Source organism: Erpetoichthys calabaricus, chromosome 8, assembly GCF_900747795.2.
Source record: "Erpetoichthys calabaricus chromosome 8, fErpCal1.3, whole genome shotgun sequence".
NCBI lineage: Eukaryota > Metazoa > Chordata > Cladistia > Polypteriformes > Polypteridae > Erpetoichthys > Erpetoichthys calabaricus.
This window is the reverse complement of record NC_041401.2, coordinates 92,270,955-92,296,305: the sequence shown is the minus strand read 5'-3', so window position 1 is coordinate 92,296,305 and position 25,351 is coordinate 92,270,955. Positions and strand designations below refer to the sequence as shown.

Here is a 25,351-nt window from a genome sequence, read left to right as displayed (position 1 = left end):
CACTATATTTTTCACGGCACACTGGTTGAAAAACACTGCTCTAAGTTGAAATCTTTATTGTATGTTTTGATTTGTTTATTAGTTCAATCAAAAGCCAAACAAGATACAGTAGTACATTAATTTCATTGCCTGCACACAATCTAAAAACTACAGTACACCAAAACAAAAAAATTGCACAAAATTTAAAACACACAAGTTCAAGATATACAGCGGGGAAAATAAGTATTAACCGCATCAACGTTTTTCTCAGTAAATATATTTCTAATGGGGCTATTGACATGAAATTTTCACCAGATGTCAGTAACAACCCAAGTAATCCACACATACAAAGAAATCAAACAAATGAGTCCATAAATTATGTGTAGTAAAGTAGAATGACACAGAGAATAAGTATTGAACAGCTTGCTTAAATTTAATACTTAGTAGAAAAGCCTTTATTGGTAATGACAGCTTCAAGATGTTTCCTGTATGGAGAAACTAGTCACATACATTGCTCAGTTGTGATTTTGGCACATTCTTCCACACAAACTGTCTTCAAATCTTGAAGGTTCCAGGGGCCTTTTCTATGAACTGTGATCTTCAGTTCTTTTCATATATTTTCAATTGGATTCAAGTCGGGTGATTGACTGGGCCATTCTAGCAGCTTTATTTTCTGTATCTGAAACCAATTAAGAGTTTCCTTGGCTGTGTGTTTGGGATCATTGTCTTGCTGAAATGTCCACCCTCGTTTCTTCTTCAGGATCCTGGTAGTTGGCAGCAGATTGCTATCAAGAATGTCCCGGTACAGATCTCCATTCGTCCTTCTTTCAATTATGTGAGATCTGCCAGTACGAAATGCTGAAAAACAGCCCCACACCATGATGATGTGTTGTGCCATTTCTCCTCCAAACATGTTGTGTGCAATGACATCCAAAACGTCTCATCTTACCAGACTATATTCTCCCAATATTTCATTGGCTTGTCCAGATGTTGTGCAGCAAACTTTAAATGAGCTTCAACATGCTTTTTCTTCAGCAGTGGAGTCTTGGGTGGTGAGCGTGCATAGAGGCCATGGCGGCTGAGTGTATTACTTATTGTTTTCTTTGAAACAACTGTACCTGCTAATTCCAGGTTTTTCTGAAGCTCTCCATGAGTGGTCTTTGGCTCTTGGACAACTCTTCTGATTAATCTTTTGACTCCTCTGTTAGAAATCTTGTGAGGAGCACAGTTTATGGTGAAATAATGTTCTTTCCACATCTGGATTATGGCCCCAACGGTTCTCACTGGAACATTCAGAAGTTTAGAAATACGTCTGTAACCAATGCCATCAGTATGTTTTGCAACAATAAGGTTGCAAAGGTCTTGAGAGAGCTCTTTTCTTTTACCCATCATGAGATGCTTCTTGTGTGACACCTTGGTAATGAGAAACCTTTTTATAGATCATCAATTAGGACTAAACCAGCTGATATTAATTTGCACTGATAGGGGGCAGGATTGCTTTCTAAATACTAACAGATTTCTGCTGGTTTCTTGGCTTTCCGTGCCTTTTTGCACCTCCTTTTCTTCATGTGTTCAATACTTTTTCCCTGTGTCATTCCACTTTATTACACATAATTTATGCACTGCTAATAAGGATTTAGGGGAATGGAGATAGAAATCAATTTTTTTTTATTTTTAATGAGATTTGTAAGACTTTGGGGGCTCTCCTCCACCATATTGTCTTCTTTTCCTGATAAGGTAGTTCAGACACTCCTAGAATAAATGAGAGTAGAGAGAGAGAGAGAGAGGATCTCATCATTGTGTTCTGCTTCTGAGCCTCCTCCCAGTGGTCTGTGCTTAATCACACTGCTCTAATGTGTCCCAAATCATTTGGCGTGTCTTGATCCTGAGAATGACAGAGGTTCTGAATCAGTCTATATTTAACACAGTCAAATTTAAAAGTGGCATCAGTTGAGCAGTGTGGAGTAGGTTTTTAATGTATATTTCTTACAATTCAGGTCTTTTTAGAAACAGTAATAATGTAAAGAGAACTCCATAGTGGATAAATAAGAAGTGGAAAAAAAAGAGGTTGCAAAGGACAAACAGTTACATAAGGTATACAAGGCAAATACCTCCAGCACTAATCAAATGACTTATGAGTGGAATAGTTAAAGAGGAATTAGATTCTTCTTCTTCTTTTGACTGCTCCAGTTAGGAGTTTCCACAGCAGATCATCTTTTTCCATATTTTTTTGTCCTCTGCATCTTGTTCTGTTACAACCTACATGTCACCTACATGTCACCTACATGTCCTCTCTCACCACATCCTTAAACCTCCTCTTAGGCTTTTCTCTTTTCTTCTTACCTAGCAGCTCTGTCCTTAACATCCTTCTCCCATTATACTCAGCATCTCTCCTCTGCACATGTCTAAACCAACGAAATTTTGCCTCTCTGACTTTGTCTCCCAACCGTCCAACTTGAACTGATCCTCTAATGTACTCATTTTTAATCCTATCCATCCTCGTCACACTCAGTGCAAATCTTAGCATTTTTAACTCTGTTATATCCAGCTGTGTCTCTTGCTTTCTGGTCAGTGCCACTGTCTCCAACCCATATAACACAGCTGGTCTCACTACCGTCCTGTAGACCTTCCCTTTCACTCTTGCTGATACCCGTCTGTCAGAAATTACTCCTGACACTCTTCTCCACCCATTCCACCCTGCCTGCACTCTTTTTCACCTCTCTTCCACAGTCCCCGTTACTCTGTACTGTTGATCCCAAGTATTTAAAGTATTTAAAGTCATCCACTTTCGCTAACTCGACTCCTTGCATCCTCACCATTCCACTGACCTTTATCTCATTTACACACATGTATTCTGTCTTGTTCCTACTGACTTTCATTCCTCTCTTCTCCAGAGCATATCTCCACCTCTCCACCTCAACCTCCTCCCTATTATCGCTACAGATCACAATGTCATCAGCAAACATCATAGTCTATGCAGACTCCTGTCTAATCTCATCTGTGAACCTGTCCATCACCATTGCAAATAAGAAAGGGCTCAGAGCCTGTCCCTGATATAATCCCACCTACACCTCGAATGCATCCTACCGCAGACCTCACCACTATCACACTTCCCTTGTACATATCCTGTACAACTCTTACGCACTTCTCTGTCACTCCCGACGTCTTCATACAATACTACAGCTCCTCTCGGTGCTACCTGTCTTATGCTTTCTCCTGGTCCACAAAGACGCAATGCAACTCCGTCTGGCCTTCTCTATACTTCTCCATCAACATCCTCAGAGCAAACTTTGCATCTGTGGTGTTTTTTCTTGTCATGAAACCATACTGCTGCTCACTAATCATCAGCTCACATCTTAACCTAGCTTCCACTACTCTTTCCCATAACTTCATGCTGTGGCTCATCAATTTTATTCCCCTGTAGTTAGTACAGCCCTGTGCATCCCCCTTATTCTAAAATATCAGCACCAGTACACTTCTTCTCCACTCCTCAGGCATCCTCTCACTTTCCAAGATACCATTAAGCAATCTGGTTAAAAACTCCACTACCATCTCTCCTAAACACCTCCATGCTTCCACAGGTATGTCATCTGGACCAACGGCTTTTCCATTTTTCATCCTCTTCATAGCTGTCCTTACTTCCTCCTTGCTAATCCATTGCACTTCCTGATTCACTATCTCCACGTCATCCAACCCCCTCTCTCTCTCGTTCTCTTCATTCATCAGCCTCTCAAAGTACTCTTTCCATCTGCTCAACACACCCTCCTCGCTTGTGAGCACATTTCCATCTTTATCCTTTTTGACCCTAACCTGCTGCACATCATTATCTGGTCGGTCCCTCTGTCTAGCCAGTCGGTTCAGGTCCTTTTCTCCCTCCTTAGTGTCCAGCCTCTCACACAACTCATCATATGCATTTTCTTTAGCCTTTTCCTCTTTCTCTCTTCACCTTGCGCCTTATCTCCTTGTACTCTTGTCTACTTTCTGCATCTCTCTGACTATCCCACTTCTTCTTCACCAACCTCTTCCTCTGTATACTCTCCTGTACTTCCCCATTCTATCACCAGGTTTCCTTTTCCTCCTTCCTCTGTCCAGATGTCATGCCAAGCATCTTTCTTGCTGTCACCCTTACTATATCTGCTGTAGTTGCCCAACTGTCTGGTAACTCTTCACTACCACCCAGTGCCTGTCTCACCTCCTCCCTAAACTCAACCTTAGTCTTCCTTTTTCAACTTCCACCATTTGATCCTTGGCTCTGCCCTCACTCTCTTCCTCTTCTTGATCTCCAACGTCATTCTACAGACCACCATTCTATGCTGCTTAACTATACTTTCCCCTGCCACCACTTCGCAGTCTTCAATCTCCTTCAGATTGACTCTTCTGCATAGGATGTAATCTACCTGTGTGCATCTTCTTACACTCTTGTACGTCACCCTATGTTTCTCCCTCTTCTTAAAATACATATTCACCACAGCCATGTCCATACTTTTGGCAAAATCCACTATCATCTGACCTTCTTCATTCCTCTCCTTGACACCATACCTACCCATCACTTCCTTGTCTCCTCTGTTCCCTTCACTAACATGTCTATTGAAATCCACTCCAATCACCACTTTCTGTCCCTTGGGTACACTATTCATCACTTCATCCAACTCGCTCCAAAATTTTTCTTTCTCATCCATCTCACACCCAACTTGCAGGGCATATGCACTAACAATATTCATCATCACACCTCCAATTTCCAGCTTCATAATCATTACTCTGTCTGACAGTCTTTTCACTTCCAATACATTCTTGATATACTGTTATTCAGAATAACCCCTACCCCATTTCTCCTCCCATCCATGTCATGATAGAACATTTTGAATCCACCTTGTTCCACCTGGCCTTACTGCCCTTCCATTTAGTCTCTTGCATGCACAATATATAAACCTTCCTTCACTCAATCATATCTGCTAACTCTCTCCCCTCATCAGTCATACTGTCAGCATTCAAAGTTCCTACCCTCAGTTCCACTCTCTTTACCTTCTTTCCCCCTCTTTTTCTCTTTCTTCGGCCAACATTAGCCCAATTTCCGCCAGTTTGCCCCACCTAACGTAACACTCCCCATTTATCTGGGCTTGGGACCAGCACAAAGAAACGCTGGTTTATGCATCGCCTGTGGCAGGTTTTAAAGAGGAATTAGATTGCTAAAGGCAATTAGAGAGAAATAGTGCAGAAAAGTTGAAAAATAACACAAGGAGATTTGTTCAGTGTTTTGGTTCTATATGAACAATCACGAAGTAGATGAAGTGCATTAGAGATAGTAAGGGCAAACTAAAATATACAAACAGTGAAATACAGAATGCTCCCAATTAGGATTTTTTCTGTTTTCTCGTGTGAAGAACTCAATAACCTCTCAGTAGTTACAGAGACTATCAAGGAGGTGCAGTTATGATCAAAAATATTGCCACTGCTGCAGTTTTTTCAGGTAGTGCACCAATTTTTCATCAAAATATATGATATAACAAAACGACTGGCATTAACATATGTGTTTCATTTGTTTGCACTAGAAAAACATAAAAATACTTGGAGGATAAAACAAATTTAATATTATTTCACACAGAACCCCAAAAAGGGTATTGACAAAATTATTGGCACTGTTTAGAAGTATGAGATGTAACTGAATTTCAAGCAGGTAATCCTCTGGTAATTGGTATTCCAAATCACTTGTCACAAGGTACAGGTGCTAGCAAATTTAAAAGTCACATATTCAACAAATTTAAATAGAGAAAAGGAGATTTGACTTATGTTCTATGTGCCTGTGTCTACCACATTCAACATGGAGAAAAGGTAGGAAAGTAAAGAATTGTCTTAAGAGTTGAGAATCAAAATTGTAGAAAAGCATAAGCAATTGAACAGCTACATGTCCATCTTCAGAGACCTTCATGTTCCTGTGCCCACTGTATGTAACATTATGAAGATGTTGAAGGTCCATTGCACTTTAGCCAACCTCCCTGGATGCAAACTGAAGTGAAAATTTTGATGAAATATTGCATTGAAGGATTGCACAAATAGTGAAAATTGAACCTCATTCAAACGCTTACCTGATCCAAGCTGACCTTCTGCACTATCTGTTGCCATATCAGGTAAAGGGGGCTCTGTGGTAGGAAAGCCCCACTACTGACACAAAGACATAAAAAGTCCAGATTGAAGTTTACCAAAACTCACATGCAACAAGCTAAAATACTTCTGAGAGAATGTACTCTAGACAGATTAGATTGCTGCCTATGGCACTTGGTACCTTCCTTGGTATTAAATAAATCTGATGATTACTAAGGAGTTTCAGAGCACAAACCAGTGTCGTAAAACTTGGTTTTCATTGAACGTCTTGGGTCCTTCTGGAAGACAGTGACACAAAGCACACAGAAATGTTTTCCAAACAAGTGATTGACTGTTTTGAAGTGGCTAGTAATGAGTCTCAATCCCATTAAACACTTGTGGGTAGGTCTGAAAGGCGCTATTAGGAGAAAGTGCCCATTAAATCTGGGAGAACTGGAGCATTTTTAGAAAGAAGAGTGGTCAAGAATTCCAGTAGAGAGGTGCAAGATAATTAATTGCTACACAAAGCGCTTGACTGCAGTTGTTTTTTTCCAAATGTGTACCACTAAATTTTAAGTCAACAGTGCCAGTCATTTTGGGGTTCTGTGTGCAGTGAGATTAGGTCTGGCTTTTTTTTTCCCCTGGTTTTTTTGTATTTCTCCATTGCAGATAAATTAAGTACATATGTTAACACCAATCATTTTGTAGTCTTGCGGGACCAAATGTGATTCTAGTGTGTAGTGAATAGGAGCAAAGTCCTGTGCTGCAAAGGCTACACCTACAGGATGTCTTCCTAAAACACTCACCTTCAGATTCTCCAGTCCGTGCATTTTAAACTGCCATCAGGATTTCAGGGAAATGGCAAAAGATAGTTAACAAAAGAGAGAAAGTTTAAAGCTAAAGCTGATGTTATCCATTGCAGGAACTCATTAGCACAAGGTAAATGAATGTTAACAATTGATTTGAATGTTGTAATGACTGCTTTGACTGTGGAAATAGACAGACAGACAGACACACACACACAATAGATCATCACAGCTACTGGGCTCCACACATTTGAGAAGTTATTTATTTATTTATTTACTTCTCTACATATTTATGTATTTATTTAAACAGCTTCTGTAAAAAGCCTATTCTATGTATATACAATATGTTAAAATGCTGTGGCTACTTTGTCATGGCATGTTTACATTTCCAATTAGAAAGTAATGTTTCATTTCTTTAGTTATTCTTTTAGATCTGCAGTCAGAAGGTGGATGTTTTGCAGCCTCATCTGTGCATTTACTGGTAGTGTTAGTCAGATTTGTTATTTTAGGTGTTTTGAGTAGTGAAATCACTTTTTGTTATCAGTTCTTTTAACGGCAGTTCTTTTGGCAGAGTACAACACACTGTTTACTTCAAACTTATATTTTGCAATTCATATTTTCATGAATATAGCTGCCAGTTCTTTCAAGCTCACACCAACTCCTACATTATTGTTGTAATACTGACCAACAAAGAACACACAGAACCTGCGACAGCGTATTGTTCATGTTTACCATTTGTTCATTGATTGCCGTTAAATGCCAATGTATAATCTGATGCTACAGAATTTTTTTTTTTCCCTTGCATAAGGTTATGTTTATATTTAAAATTTGTAATGAGCTCTCTGCACACATGACACACATATCTATGTCCAATAGGGTTTTTATAGGAGATTTTCCGACTTGAAGACTGTAGACATTGTACACAGAAGCTTGCACTCTGTCAGACCAGTTTAATAGATAGATAGATAGATAGATAGATAGATAGATAGATAGATAGATAGATAGATAGATAGATAGATAGATAGATAGATAGATAGATATGAGCACCTCTGATCTTTGTAGTTCAAAATCACTGCCCTTACTTTGAGTGTTGCCTTCATGAAGCATTGGACTAGTTTAGAAATTTGACACACAATTAGGTAGTTGTTATCACACTATTTTAAATAAAATTCACTCATGGTTTTCTCTTGATGTATACACATTATACGTCTGGCTTCAGTGAGACTAATCATTTTGTATTATAATACATTTTGTGGAGAAATTGGTGGATTATCTGAAATAATTGCTGCAGTGCCAATATTTTTGTCACAACTGTTCTTAGTGATTTGAAATTGTAGAGCTTCTTAGTTTGAAAAGTCTGAAAACTTATTAACTGCTGGGACCAAGTAACATTTTTTCTGGAGTACTTAACCATTTTTTTGAGTTTTTGTCATTTTTGCACCTAAAATATGTACCCAAAAATAATAGGCTGTTATTCCACATATGTAATAAAGGAGTTTTAATTGGCTTAGTTAGTACAAAACTCCAAATTAAAAAAAAAAAAGAATTTATATGATTAAAAACCTTTGTTTACACCAGTATCAAGTAAATAAAACACAAAAAATTGAGCTTTAGGGGTTTCTTTTTCAAAAACTGGATTTTACAGTACATAACCAAGGCAATGTACTGTACATTCACAACCCTTAAATCAACTTTTTTTGTGTCCCAATCATTCAGCTATCATTGTGCCAAGTTCAGATGTAATATTTCATAGCATTGCAAAGTTATGCTATTTGGCACAAGGTGTCCCCATGTTTGGAAATATTGTGTCCCTGTTTGGAAACAGTCTCTTACTTGCTTTAAGAGATTATTTATGTGTATTGCAGTTGCAGTTATATATATTTATTTTTTTTAGGAAAAAATATCTTTACACACACATACACTATATATATCACTCAGAAGCAAGAAGCAAACAGTTTGTAACTGTGCACATTTAATTATGTAATCATCTAAGCCTTTACTTTAAAAATTATTTTTAATGCTAGTTCATGAAACAATTATGACTATGGGTGATGCGTGGATTATACTGTGAACAAGACAGTAGCTCAAATGTCTTTTTTTTACCTTGCATTCTTTTGGCACAGCAGTGTGAACCAGGTGATATAGTGACATTAGATCGCAGAGCTGTACTCCATGAAGCTTAGCATGGTGTGATTCTGTGACTTTCAATTGGGGGAATGGTTGTTGGGAATTCTCCATGTAAAAGTGCGGGTGATGTCTTGATTCAGTGACATTCAATTGGGTGTTGGTGGGTTTCTCCATGTGAAACCACAAGGAGCAGCATGATCCCCTGTAAAAGTATACATGGTGTGATTCAGTGACATTCAATCTTGTGGAGATGGGATCCCCACATGAAACTGCGAGCAGCAGTATGGCACAGCATGATACAAATACATTCCAGCAAAGAGTGGTCCCCGATGAAAGTTCACAAGGCCAGTGACATTTAATCAAAGGGAAGTTGAAACTGCAAGAGCACTGCTCAGAAATCTGTCATAGGGAGAGCATGCAACAGACATCGAAGGTTGAACTGTAAAAGTGCATACCATGACGTTTCACAGTTATACTAAGCAGTAGCTACAAATCAAGCATAGCATTGAGTCATTAAACAAATAGTTTTCTTTTTTTGAAGAAGACATTTCCCTAGTACAAACTTCAAGCCTTATTTCATATCAGCCAAACAATATGTATGCAGTCTCCCAGACGCTTACGTGGAACAATGCATTAAAATGTGTAAAGATGAGCTGTTGCTTAAGAATTTTATTTCCTGTCTTTATTCACGGCAGTGGCATATAGGTGGACAATCATAAACAACTATTCATTATTTAAATGGTCTGAAACTCTGCCATCCAATAGTAAAGAGTCTTTCACTGTATGTGATGCGACATAGATGCTGTCTTTGCTAAAAGCTGATTCACTCAACAGTAATGTACTATTTGCTTCAGCATATACATGTGCAAATTGCACATTTTACTAGTGAAAGTGAGCAGAGCATACACTTTATTTAAAAAAGACACCCTTGTGCACGTAAATATGCCATTATTGCTTTTGATTGACTTATGTACATGTGCTTTCTCAATTTTTTTATTTTTAATAAATTTGCAAAAATCTCAAGTAAACTTTTTTCACGTTATCATTATGGGGTGTCGTGTGTAGAATTCTGAGGAAAAAAATGAATTTAATCAATTTTGGAATAAGGCTGTAACATAACAAAACGTGGAAAAAGTGATACGCTGTGAATACTTTCCAGATGCACTGTATATGTGTGTGTGTGTATATATATATATATATATATATATATATATATATATATATATATATATATATATATATATGGTTGAAATAGTTTACTGTCAAATAAATGCAAAGAGTACGCAACACGTGTTTCGCCCTCATTATGGGCTCATCAGGCGTACACACTCCACTGCCTCGAACTTCGGACGTCAGCGCCAGATATATATATATATATATATATATATATATATATATATATATATATATATATATATATATATATATATATATATATATACACACAGGTGCTGGTCATAAAATTAGAATATCATGACAAAGTTGATTTATTTCAGTAATTACATTCAAAAAGTGAAACTTGTATATTTGATTCATTCATTACACACAGGCTGATGTATTTCAAATGTTTATTTCTTTTAATGTTGATGATTATAACTGACAACTAAAGAAAGTCTCAAATTCAGTATCTCGGAAAATTAGAATATCAATTAAGGCCAATGCAAAAAAAAGGATTTTTAGAAATGTTGGCCAGCTGAAAGGTATGAACATGAAAAGTATGAGCATGTAATGCACTCAATATTTAGTTGGGGCTCCTTTGGCCTGGATTACTGCAGCAATGCAGCGTGGCATGGAGTTGATCAGTCTGTGGCACTGCTCAGGTGTTATGAGAGCCCATGTTGCTCAGATAGTGGCCTTCAGCTCTTCTGAATTGTTGGGTCTGGCGTATTGCATCTTCCTCTTCAAAATACCCCATAGATTTTCTATGGGGTTACGGTCAGGTGAGTTTGCTGGCCAATCAAGAACAGGGATATCATGGTCCTTAAACCAGGTACTGGTAGCTTTGGCACTGTGTGCAGGTGCCAGGTCCTGTTGGAAAATGAAATCTGCATCTCCATAAAGTTCGTCAGCAGCAGGAAGCATGAAGTGCTCTAAAACTTCCTGGTAGATGGCTGCGTTGACCTTGGACCTCAGAAAACACAATGAACCAACACCACCAGATGACATGGCACCCCAAACCATCACTGACTGTGGAAACTTTACACTGGACCTCACGCAACGTGGATTCTGTGCCTCTCCTCTCTTCCTCCAGACTCTGGGACCTTGATTTCCAAAGGAAATGCAAAATTTACTTTCATCAGAGAACATAACTTTGGACCACTCAGCAGCAGTCCAGTCCTTTTTGTCTTTAGCCCAGGCGAGACGCTTCTGACGCTGTCTCTTGTTCAAGAGTGACTTGACACAAGGAATGCGACAGCTGAAACCCATATCTTGCATACGTCTGTGCGTGGTGGTTCTTGAAGCACTGACTCCAGCTGCAGTCCACTGTTTGTGAATCTCCCCCACATTTTTGAATGGGTTTTGTTTCACAATCCTCACCAGGGTGCGGTTATCCCTATTGCTTGTACAATTTTTTCTACCACATCTTGTCCTTCCCTTTGCCTCTCTATTAATGTGCTTGGACACAGAGCTCTGTGAACAGCCAGCCTCTTTAGCAATGAACTTTTGTGTCTTGCCCTCCTTGTGCAAGGTGTCAATGGTCGTCTTTTGGACAACTGTCAAGTCAGCAGTCTTCCCCATGATTGTGTAGCCTACAGAACTAGACTGAGAGACCATTTAAAGGCTTTTGCAGGTGTTTTGAGTTAATTAGCTGATTAGAGCGTGGCACCAGGTGTCTTCAATATTGAACCTTTTCATAATATTCTAATTTTCCAAGATACTGAATTTCGGACTTTCATTAGTTGTCAGTTATAATCATCAACATTAAAAGAAATAAACATTTGAAATACATCAGTCTGTGTGTAATGAATGAATCCAATGTACAAGTTTCACTTTTTGAATGGAATTACTGAAATAAATCAACTTTGTCATGATATTTTAAATTAATGACCATCACCTGTGTGTATATGTATATATATATATATATATATATTTATATATATATATATATATATATGTGTGTGTGTGTGTGTGTGTGTGTATATATATATATATATATGATGTATTATTTATTTATTTATCCTCATCTGCTTCTAACCCAGTGACAGCCACTTCCACAACAGTCTTACAGTAAGCATGTACACCTCTGTGGTGACATTCTAGCCTCACAGAGCATAATGCGCTTGGGGGGAAAAATGTTCAATTAACCTAGCCACACGGAGAATTTCCAGACAAGTATTCTGCAAACACAGCATAGTCATTGTGAAAAACACTGGCATATTTCTTGTTAACACTATAATTACCAAAGCCTAAGAAAAAACTTTTTATTCTGGCCCATTTTAAATTCCTTTGCACCTCTCAGTCAGCGTATGTTATCTTGTAAATGTGTTGATCAAAACAAGCAGCCTACTATCCCATCCCCCCACCCATTCAATTCACAAAGAAGGTTCTCGGTGCTCAGTGTTTATGCTGGAGTGAATTGCCTGGAGTTGTAGAGGGTAAATATCGTCATTTGGAATACGTACATTTTGTGTGTGTTCCATGTCTACAACAATCTATCTAAACACATCGTTAAAACAGAAACATTTTTCATGTTTTAGTAATAAATGACAAAATGTAGGCGTGAATTGTATAATGTGTGAAGGCTGAAGTCCAAATATCAAATAAACACTTTCACAAATGGTACAAGTATAATACGACAGCTTACGTGGTGCAGTAGTAAGAACTGCTGACTTGTAATCAAGAGGTTGCTGGTTCGGTCCTGGCTGTAGATTTACCGTTTTGAGTAGTGAGCTGCTCGTATTGTTAACAGCTGGTGTAAATTTATAACTTATAAAAGTTAGCGTTTTTTTTCCCCACTTTTATTCTCTCAGTCACGATCACGGTACGGTGACCATGTTTGTTTTTTTTCCCCAATCTTACCCAATCATCACATTTTGGTACATGGTGGTGTTTCTTTTGTACTCCAGGACATGCAGAGGAAAGAATAGTACAGAGAGGTCAGTTCCGCGCAATATGCAATCATCAAATTCAAATGTTAACAGTTCCTACATACCCAAGGACCATCCTTCCCACATTTAAAACACGTGTACCTGTTGCAGTGTACACACTTCTCCCTATGCTGTGGTTCCTATTACACTGAAGGTGCACCTGACACTGACTGAGTTTGCTTTCCTGGGGGAAGCAGAGGTCTTGGAACAGAAGCTTGTTGATGTTACATCCTCTTTTTCTTTTTCCATCACATATTTTTGTAAAAAGCAATGACGAAGTTCCTCTGTAAGGTGAGCTAAGAACACTCTTTTTTTTTTTCCTCAGTGGACCCTGTGCATGCCTTGCACTGTACATGTGCGTTCATCGTTGCCAGGTCAAGCATGTTGTACCACAAGCAACCGGCCACCTGTTTGTTCCTGTTCGCACTGAATATGCTCACGCCTTCTGGTCCATGACCAATGCAGCACTGGGGGAAAAAAGAAAGAGACAAAGATATGTGACATTTTGAAGAATTCATTTTATGACCTGAATAGTATTAATCAGAAAACATCATCACAATAATGCAATATTATTTGACAACTAACAGAGTCAGATCGGGTGTAAATTTATGCTGACGCTGTTAGTTAGGGTCAGATCAGGAGGTGGGAGAGGGAAAGCGTGAACGTGACTGAGAGAATAACACTGGAAAAAGAGCTAACTTTTACAAGTACCATAAATATGCACAGAGATTTCTCCTGACTCCCTGAATCTTTTCACAATGTTATTAACTAGATAGTGACAGACCTAAATTCTTTACTATTCTGCACTGAGAAAAATTATTTTTACATTGACAGATAATTCTCTCATGAAGTTCAGCACAAGGTGGTGAGCAACGATCCATTTTCCTTGCAAAGACTGAGCCTTTGGTGGATGCTCATTTTATACCCAATCTTGATACCCACACCTGTTACCAGTTAACCTGCTAACTGAGGAACCTTACAGAATGTTACTTATATAACCTTTACAGTCTTGCTTTGCCTCTGTCACATCTTTTTTGGAGTGTGTTGCAGGCATCAATTTCTAAATTTCTAAATTTGTTTATGTTTAACAAAGTTACGTTTGTCGGTGAAAACACTGAAAATGTTTTCTTTATCCATTTGCCTGTTAAATTAAGGTTCAAATTACAGATTTTAGTTTTTATTGTGTTTTTAGAAAGTGTACCAACTGTTTTGGAAATGGGGTTTCTACATTTTACATTATCTTTAAAAAGTTTTTCTTAGTACAGAGAACCATAGACAGTAGTAGAACCATAATAGTGTAGTAGACAATAGTACTTTAGCTATCTTCAAGACTTTGTTGGGTTTTTTTTTTGATAAATTTGGAAAATAGAATTGATGAGGTTGTTGGCGTAAATAGCCTGTAGATGATACACAAGCTAATAATCTTTTTATAGTTTTGAGATGATGAGCAAACCATTGACCCTTCTTTTCTGTAGCATAGTATTGTCTAAAGAATGTCCTTCAGATTCTTACTCTTTTAATGCTACATTTTTTCTTAGCCAGCGCTTTTCAGTAAGATTTTGTTTTATAGAGTTGTGAGTGCTACTCAAAAGTCTTTCATTTATTATTAGCAGATAATTTTAAAAAATCTTTAATGGCTCAACTCAGTCTGCCTTGAATTAAACTTCTTATTTTGTTACTTTTTTTTATATGTTCATGCAGACAAAGTAGTGAAAGGCTACATGGTGGATTATGTGAAGCAAATACATAGTAATGATGTTTAGCATGATCTTAATTATAAATTTGTTGATTGTTACTCTAGGCTTGGGAAGACACATATACAAAGTGGGAGCAAGCTACAAAGTTAATTCTAAATTACCCCAAAACTAAAATTGAGGATGGGCAGGTATGTAAAAGTTCAAATACATATTATGTAAATAACTAGCTATTTAATTAAAAGTAAAATAATACATTACCTTTAAGTATGATTTTGTTCTGTCTCATATTGTGTTTTAATTAATATCCCCATAGTATTCCTGCCTCTCTGTGAAATTACTGTTGTAGTTGTGATATGTAGGTCATGATGATTCAGTTTGTATAAAAAAAATGACAATTTTTTACATTCATTCATCACTGTTGTAAGCAACTCCCCAACTTTGCTCTAAGAAGTTTGCTTTTATTTTTTCTATGTCTTGATTGTTCACTAATGCAGTATAAGTCACATCTTGCTCCACTCCAGCCACCAGATGAAGAAAGCTTATTTCTGCTGCTTGTACTCGTGATCTCATCCTGTTGGTCATTATCTATAGTTCATGATCATAGGTGAGGACAGAGTTGCAGATTGAGCAGTAAACCAAAAGTTTTATTTTTAGATTTAGCTCTTGGTTCACCACTATTGAGCGATACTGCACCCATAGAACATCTACTGCCACTCCAATCCTCTAGTCGATGTCACGTTTCCTTTTCCCATCCCTCATAAACAAGATCATGAAACTCCTCAACTAAGGGCAGTGTTGTCCCCACCCCCTGACCTGGAGAGAGCAATCCACTCTTTTCCAAGAAAGGACAATGATCTCAGACTTCGAGATGCTAATTTTTATCCCAGCTGCTTCACATGGAAAGAGGACAACCTCATCTGCAGAGTGCCTTATCCTCCCCAGTTAGACACCTTCATGTCCTTGGCTACGCCTTGATATCCTGTCCATGAAAATCACAAACAGAAGTGGTGACAAGACACAACCTTGATTGAAACTGACACCCATAGTGCACCAATGCGACTTAACACCAAGTTTTCAAACACAGCTCTCACTGCATTCATATAGGGAATGAATAGTATGTAAGAATGGTGCTGTTAGTCCCATATTCCTGCAGCACCTCACACCACACATGCTGAGGAACATGGTCATATGCTTTTTCTAAGTCTACAAAACACATGGAGACTGGTTTATCATACATCATACATCCTCTAGCAACGGCACCACGGGAGACTAACTTGTCTGCTGTTCCACAACCAGGACAGAGTCCAGATTGTTTCTATTGTTTCTTTGGCTCAACCATTGGACAGTCTTCCCTCACAACTCTTGCATATATCTTACCTTGGAGGCTAAGAAGTGTGATCTCTCTGTTGTTGGAACACATCAATTAGTTACCTTTCTTAAATGTGGAGACCTCCACACCAGTTTTCTATTCCGTGGGTACCTTACCTGCCTTCCATGCAACATTGAATAGATGGGGTTAATAACACTATCCCAACAAGATCCAATGCTTTCAGTATATCTGGTCAGATTTTATCTACCCTGGCAACCTTACCACTACAGAGTCCTCAAACCACCATCGTGACTTTGGCAACAGTGATGGGACTCCCCCTGCCATCCCACTGTTGAATGGTATTTCCACCAAATCGAGGAGTTCCTCAAAGCGTTTCTTCCACTGCTCAATTTCTCCTAAGAAGTCAGCACCACTCAATCCCTAATGAACACAGTCTGGGCAAATTCACGCCTTTCCCTCTTGAGATGTCAAACAGTTTGTCAGAACTGCTTCAAGGCCACCTAATAGTCTTTCTTAATGGCCTCTGCAAAGTCTAATCATGCTCGAGTTTTTGCATCTACAATCACTCTTGCAGCAGTTCTGTAGCTTGTCGGTATCTCTCAACCAAGTCAGGAGAACCCACTAAAAGCCTTTCCCTTAAAGCCACCTTCTTCAGTCTGACAGCTTCCTTCAGTTCTGGTGTCCAAAATCTGGTCCTAGGGCTGCCGGCGATGAGATGCCCCAACTGCCTGAAAACCACAGCTTTTAGTAGCCGTTTCCATACCCAAGGTCATGGACAGGGTCCATTTGGACTCTGTGTCGTTGATCTTTCACTGTTAAGAGCTGAACGTCTCTCGAACAGAAGCCTCCCTGGACACCCTTCCTGCTCATCTAGGTCTGCTCTATCTGGTCTATGTCTCTCGCTTTGAAACCAGCTCACCACCCAGTGGTGATCAGTTGACAGCTCTGCCCTCTCTTCACCCAAATATCCAAAATCTATGAACTTGGGTCAACTACAAGATCCATCATCAACTTTCAGCCCAAGGTTCTCTGGCACCAGGTACACTCATGAGCCTCCTTGTGTTAGAACAGTGATTGTTATGGACAACCCATAGGTAGGACAGCAATCCAATAACAACTCACCATTCTGTTTCAGATCTGGCAGGCCTTTCTTCCTAATCATACCCCTCCAGGTATCTTCATCATGCCCGACATGAGCATTGAAATCATCTAATAAGACTCAGGAGTCAGTGGGTGGCACTTTTACGTTCCTTACCCACCTTCTATAAGAAGGCTGAATACTCTGAACAGCTGTTTGGTGCATATGCACGAACAACAGTTACAGTGTTCCTCTCTGTCACTTGCATCCACATTGATGCAACCCTCTTGTCCACTGGGGAAAAATCCAGTTGCACAGTCCTCAGCTAGGGGATTGTGAGTATATGTACACATTCCCGAGGTCTTTCACACACGGAAACTCTAGAGTAGGAGAGAGACCACCCCTGATCAGGACATTGCGATCCAGAAACCATGCTAACAATATCTAGTTGGTAATTTTCCACCTCTCGCACCAGCTGAGTCTCCTTCCTTGCCAGAGGGGAAATGTTTCAACCTCAGCCAGTCTCCATTGCCAGGGTCTAGTTTGTCTAGGTCTTTCCCGTCTATGCTGGCCACTAAACTATCACTGCACTGACACATGTGTGATTTATATATTTCCATTTATGGTCAACTTTACTTTGAGTACTAGATATTCCTAATTGTCGGAACATCCATATATTAAATTGTATTCAATACGATATTTTGTCAATTGGACTCATTAGCCTGTCTTTTGATGAAAATAGTTGAAGTATATTAAAAAGAGGAAAAAAACCAGGATGTCTTATTAGAGAATGTCAGTACTTTTACATTTACTTGTTTGGCTAATGTCTTTATCCAAGGTGACTTACAACATTTATGATACAATTGGGTATATTTCTTTTGGTTTTCCAGTTGGAGCACAGGCAGGTCAAGTGACTTCCTCATGGTCATACAGTGTCATTAGTGGGATGTGAACCCACAACCTCAGGATTTGAAGTCCAAAGTCTTAACGACTACACCACACTATCCATCCATCCAGTATCCAACCCGCTGAATCCAAACACAGGGTCACGGGGGTCTGCTGGAGCCAATCCCAGCCAACACAGGGCACAAGGCAGGAACCAATCCCGGGCAGGGTGCCAACCCACCGCAGGACACACACAAACACACCCACACACCAAGCACACACTAGGGCCAATTTAGAATCACCAATCCACCTAACCTGCATGTCTTTGGACTGTGGGAGGAAACCGGAGCGCCCGGAGGAAACCCACGCAGACACGGGGAGAACATGCAAACTCCACGCAGGGAGGACCCGGGAAGTGAACCCGGGTCTCCTAACTGCGAGGCAGCAGCGCTACCGTTGCGCCACCGTGCCCGCCTATACCACACTACCACACTGTATTGAACACCATGAAGCTAAAAGTAGCATGGATTATAGTTATCATTTTACATGGGTTTCCAAGATAGGATATTTTTTTTTAAATATGACGTTAATAATCAGCTTTATTTTTTTTCAAATAATTATTTTGTAATGTCCACTTCTCCTGAGATTTTTCTCTCATGTTGTTTCTGTCTCTCAGTTTTCTTCTTTGATTGAGATGCTTTGTTCATTATATCAATCTCCTCTTTGTCTGTGCCTCCTCTCAACTTGCATCCTTTTTTGAAGGAAATTAACTTCAAGAATATGAAAGCATAGAGTTAGATAAATATAACTTAAATTTACCTATCACAGTGTATGGTCATTGGTGCCAAGGTTGGGTATAGTTAAATCTTTATAACATATATCTTCAGGGTTCTTGAAGCTCAATTCTGAAATATATATGAAAATGTGTGTATTGTCTTCATGTAAAAGTCAGTTTCTAAGTTACTGTATTTGAAGTTTTCTTTGTTAGGTTTTTCTGCTACTGCACACTGTAATGTGACATTTAAAATAATCTTTTACTACAATTAATACTGTAGTAATATATATAGTAAATACAGATTATTTCTGCATCTTGAAAGCTTCTCTTGATAGAGTTGATTGGAAGGCAGATGTGGAGACACAATTTCTTGCTGAAGCCTTTTTTCTCAGGCTATTTTGGATTGTGTGCTCATTTAAAATGAAGCACTTTTCAAGTAGAATCTCCAAAATGTGCTAGACTCAAAGCAATCCAAAATTGCACTAATGAGAATGGAAATATTGTTCCTAATATGTTTTCCCCCCGATGGCTTAAAGAAAAAGCTGTAAGTTAACTTTATAAATTCTTTATCTGTCAGTTGGTTGTAAGTGAACCAGCTGAACCATTCAGAGCTGATACCTCAGGAGCAATTTTACTGAACCACTGGATCATAAGAATCAAGGATTTTTAACTTATGCTTGCACAATATTGTCTGATTAGAAATAGTCAAGAAATAGAAATATGTCAAATTCTTCTTCAGCACAAAAAATATATATATATACACAGGTAATTTATTTACAATTTTTTGCCAGCTTTGTGATGCAATATTTATCACTGCTTCATTGCTATCAGTATTTTGGTTCAAATGCCTGGTCATTACCTATGTGGAGTTTGATAATTTGTCCTGTGTCCCAGAGTGTGTTTATATGCACACAAAACACTGGGATAAATTAATTAACCTGGCTAAGTCAGGAACCAGTTTTCTTAATAATCCTTGTTTACATGTGCAAGTACACCTCTGGAGGTCTCCTTTGTCTCAGTGCATCATTAAACTGTTCAAAAAAGAGTTAAACATAAAGCTTAAATCTTGTGATAATTTTCTTTTGTTTTACAAATACATTTTACTACTTCATGTATGATGAAGTAAATAACATCGCCCTCTTTTTACACCTTTGACTGACCTGGCCCACTAATGATTTGCTAAAGGGATGTTAAATTCCAAGCAACTGGGTAAATGTTTTAAAACAAAACCCTGACGCATGTAAACATTTACACAGAAATCTTAACTTATTAACGTCAAGTATATCAAAATAGGCAGATGTAATGTTTGTCTTATTCTTGACGATTTCTTTCAAGTACTAGAAGATCACATGTTCCGCACTGATACTGTCAAATATATGCTAGCATTACACCAAGTCTCTGCAATATATTCCATGTTTTAAGCTAATGTTCTTCTTTTTGGTATTGCACTTTCTTTTTTCTGGTCTTAGCAACTCGCTATATGCTCTCTCTTTCTCACTTTCTTGTTCTATGTTGGGACAGAAAAGAAGTGGCTGATAAAATAGGTTGACTCTGCCTGATTCTATTTGCTTTTAGGCATTTCCTTTAAACGTGAAAGTGGAATAAAATACAGTAAAAAGCATTTTAGAAGTGGACTGGGTGAACTTTATTCAGCTAGACAAGAGCTTTTATGCAAGACAGTTTTTACTTCACTTTAGTGTGCTTAGCTGTGGAACCTCTGATACAGCAAATGCCAAGAAGTAATACGCTATTTTACATATTGTTCACTCCTGTGCTAAGGGATTCTACATCCGCTGAAGTGGAGGTAATAAAACAAGTGCAGTTTGGGGTATGCAATTTTTGACTTTTTTAATTGACCTTCTTTAGGTACAGTATATGTCAAATTTCTTGAATCAATAAAACATAGATCACAAAAAACCCATATGACCTTCTTAGTAGGAGCTAAGAGAAAAAAACTATCAGAGCACAAGTCCTTTAGTTCTAAACACAACATTTTAAAAACATAAATGTTGAACAGTGTATACCACTCTGTGCACCACCTGCATACCAACATGCCTTTAAGCAGAATAACCAGCCCAACTTCAAGTAACACCATCAATACTTAAAAATGGTTAAAGCAGAATGTTCTCACTGACAAAGACAACTGTTTTAAATGATGATAAGCATTGCTCATTGTATTCACCATATTGTGTTTCATAAATCCAACAAAGTCCTGACACTTTTTATCTTAGTCTGAACACCCATACTGCACATGTCAGTATCACAGTCTCACTAAAGTATGATTTCTTTCTACTTTGTTTGCTGGCCTCTTGTGTATAACCTCACTGCTACTTCCTTGCCTTTGTTATAAAAGGTGTTTCACTGGATTAATAAGTTCTGAATTTTTTCCATTAGAACATGCAAAATGGGGAGGACCAGTGAAGAAGAGTTTCAAAACCTGTTTTACCAGGGTCTGTCAGAGGTCACTTTATTGTTACATTTGATTTGATTCAGTTGTGTAATTTTGATTTATTAATTGAATCAACTAACAAATTGACAAGGAGGCTTTATTGAAACTTTGTTTTTTTCATAATACATACTGTGATTTACGGTACAGGTAGAAGGGAGTGGGGCTTAGGTAGAGTTTTTTTTTAAATTTTTTTTTTACCCCCTTTCCTAAATGGTTTTGAACCTTAAAATTCGTTAAATGTTTAAACATTCTTTTACTGCCATCCCTAATTAATGGTATGGACACTGGCCACAGCATCAACCAATTACACAGTTTCAGCATATCTTTAGCAAATAGTTGAAATTAAACTAAACTGTCACTTTATTAATATATTTCGATTACTGAATTGCATGCAGCATGCCCTTTTCTGGTTTACTGTTCTATTAAGCCATGCAAAGAAGTGACATACCAGTATCATGCTTCTTGTCTCAGTATTCTGTTCTGTTAGTCATTACTTTAAAAAGTAATTGGACAATGCAGCACACTTTATGTGTTACTCCTCTAGTGCTGCTTCCAAGGTTGTGCACTGTACATTCTGCTCATAATCATAAATTTAGCATTTTTTGAAATACTGGCACAGATAATTTCAAACCAGAGAAAGAATAATGTGATTGCCCAAGCATTTGATTTAGGAATTGTATTTTATGGACGCTTCCTCCTATGTCTACTAAAAGTGTTTGCGAAGCTTAGCAGGTGAACAGAGTGCAGTGAACTTGTGTAGACTACAAAGTCCTTAATTGTAACCTAGTTAAGGGTTAATCTAGTTGTAACCTAGTTAAGGCCAATAAACGGTGGTGTACAAAAAAAATGGATTTCAATTTTGACCTTAATTGAAATATTTAGTTGTTTTTAAAAGCTTTTAATTCTGATGCTTTAATCAATTTTAATACAGACTGTTCAACAAAAGGAGGAGGAGGAGGAGGAGGAGGTTAGGAGCACACACTGATAACAGCACATTGCCGCACTCGCCACACGACAAACCAACTCAGGATCCAGATTAGGACCCAAGTGCAGCCATGCAATGGGTGGATAACAAGAAAAAAAAAGAATATTTTAAGGCCAAAATTTAGTTTTTAAATATTGGATATCTATCTATCTATCTATCTATCTATCTATCTATCTATCTATCTATCTATCTATCTATCTATCTATCTATCTATCTATCTATCTATCTATCTATCTATCTACCCACCCACCCACCCATACAGACATTCATTAAACCCACCCACCCACCCTACAGACATTCATTAAACCCACCCACCCACCCTACAGACATTCATTAAAGATATCAGCCAGACTATGGAAACTCAGGTGTATAATAAACGTACGTGCAAACATTATATTGCCAACATACAGAAAGACAGTAACAGGCACGTGGCAATTGCATGCATCAACCCAGCGTTGAGGGATAGCGCTGTCCGAGACGAGGCTCGTCTGGTCGTTGCCTTACCTTTTGTTTCTCCTCTGTATTTGATCAGGAAATGCGCAAATTCAGCAATTTTGACTATAAAAATGATCATAATTATTAGAATCATACAGCCCAGTGGACAAATTTATTTTATGTTATCATTTCCATGATGACAGGTGTGACCGTACGTCCCTGTATGAAGTGCAGTCATGGTACCAGAGAAGTGCCAGACTTCCACTAAGCACTGATCCAGCTGGCCCTTCACTGAAACTCTGAGACTCTTTTCTTTTTCTCGCACGCTACATTTGCTTTTATTATCATCTGCACTGTAATTAAAGTATTTCCACACGTTACTTTTTCGCTTTCTACCCACAAACACTTGTGCAAAACTCACCATCGTCACCCACACGTGCTTACTGCTTCAAGCCGACGAACCAAATGCGTGCAACAAACAAACAACGGTCTCTTATGGAAGTTGCGCCACATGACTATAGTAAGAGTAAGGTACAAGATCACCACATAGTAAACAGCGCAACGTAGCTGAACGCTCAGGGCGACCTACAAACAACCTCTCTGCACGACTGAACCGGATTGAACGAAAATGCTATTGCTATTTTTTTCGTTTAACTCAATTTTCGTTCTCGTTTTAGTTTGTTCACACTGTAACACTAATTTTTATTTTTATTTAGTTTTAGTTTCTCTGTTTGCCTTAATTTCAGTTCTTGTTCTTGTAAAAACGAAAAACAATATTTTTAGTTCTAGTTCTTGTTTTCGTTATGAAAATATCACTGGTAGACACCAGGCCAGATAATGCTAAATGATTAAATACTTAACACTGGAAATTTCAAACCTGGATTTGCTAAATTGCAAGAATTTATGCATGATACAAGGCAGTGAAGGATGGGAATAAAACTGTATGGCTGTTTTAATAGCAGGAGTGAAAGTGCTTGGTAAAACTTCAGGAAAAGGCTACTGCTGGAGATAAGAATGTGTGGTTGTGTAATAAGGAAATGCAAAATAAAGTCAAGATGCATGAAAAAGTATATAATATTGGAGGTGGAGAGGAAGAGACACATTCTTTTATAGTGGTTAATAAATGGCAAAGAGAGCAGTGGCAAGGGCCAAGACAAGAGCGATGAACAGTGTATATGAAGAGCAGGAAACTCCAATGGGATGGAAACAGATTTACATCATCCCTGAGGACGGGGTGTTTCTAGCCCCATTTACAAAGAGAATGAGGATACAGGAGAGTGGAAACTTAACACAGCATAAACTAATGTCCCATAAAATGAAAATTTTGGAAAGAATACTATAAAAAATGTTGAGAGAGGAAACAACAGTTTGGTTTTATGTTTGGAAGGTGAACACGTGATATATTTGCTTTGAGGCAAAGGATGGAAAAGTATGGGGAGAAGGACAAAGAACTGCATATAGAATTTAATGATCTGGAGAAGTCCTATGATAGGGTACATTGGCAGTTGGTGTGGAAGTGTATGAGGGAGAAAGGTGCCCCTGAAAAGTATGGAGAGCTAGTAAAAGATATGTTTTGTGATGTCAAGACCAAAGTCAAGAGTACTGCAGGAACTACAGAAAGCTTGCCTGTCAAGGTTGTGCTCCTCCAGGGATCATCCTTAAGCCCTTAGATCGTATAATGGATGTCCTAAGCAGTGAGATCATAGAGCAAGCATCTTGGGCCATGCTGTTTGCTAATAATATAGTTCTGATTGCCTTCAATAGAGAGTATCTGCAGCAAAAGCTTGATCTCTGGAGAGAAGATATGGAGGATAGGTGATTTAAGATTAGTAGAAAGAAGAGAGATTATACATGGTTAAAATGAGAACTTTGAGAAAGAGGCATTCAGTTGCTGTCAGAGAGATGAAAAAGGGTACATGCATTTAAATACATTGGTGCCTTTGTGACAGCAGATGGTGAATTAGATAGTGAGGAACACCATAGGATTCAGGCAGGTTTGAAGAACTGGAAACAGCTTTCTGTTGTGTTATATGGAGGCATTCAGTTGCTGTCAGAGAGATTAAAAAGGGTAAATGAATTTATATACATTGGTGCCTTTGTGACAGCAGATGGTGGATTAGATAGTTAGGAACACCATAGGATTCAGGCAGGTTGGAAGAACTGGAAACAGCTTTCTGTTGTGTTATATGGTAAAAGGATAACTGTTACGATAAAGGGAAAACTCTATATGACAATAGTAAGTATGATTTGTGGAACTGAAACATGGCCCTTGAACAAAACCCAAGAGAAAGCTACAGATAGGGATGTTGAGGTGGATGTGTGTAGTATCAAAAATAGATCAGATCAGAAATAAGAAGATAAGAAATAGTTGTGGAATTCTCAAAGAAAATCCAGGAGAAAAGACTCCAGTGGTATAGCCATATAATGGGAAAAGATGACAACTATTTAGGCTAGAGGGACATGAAATTGGATATTAAGGAGAAGAAGGGGGAGACCAAAGCAGCATTGGTTGGATTGTATAAGGGAGAAACGATTAAATGGGAACAAGTGTGAAGATTGCAGTGTGTGGAGAAGTCTAGTCAAAAATAGTAATCTCATAAAAATGAGAAAAACTAAGGAAGAAGACCCGTGGATAATAT

The 25,351-nt window shown here is 38.3% G+C and overlaps 1 protein-coding gene across 1 annotated transcript in view; it reads left to right on the top strand.

Annotated features, from left to right (window-relative positions):
* Nucleotides 1-25,351, top strand: part of nf1a (neurofibromin 1a) — a 456,100-nt gene that overhangs the window by 187,674 nt on the left and 243,075 nt on the right. Inside the window, 1 exon segment of the mRNA XM_051931227.1 lies at nucleotides 14,880-14,963. Coding sequence (XP_051787187.1) covers nucleotides 14,880-14,963 — 84 coding nt within the window.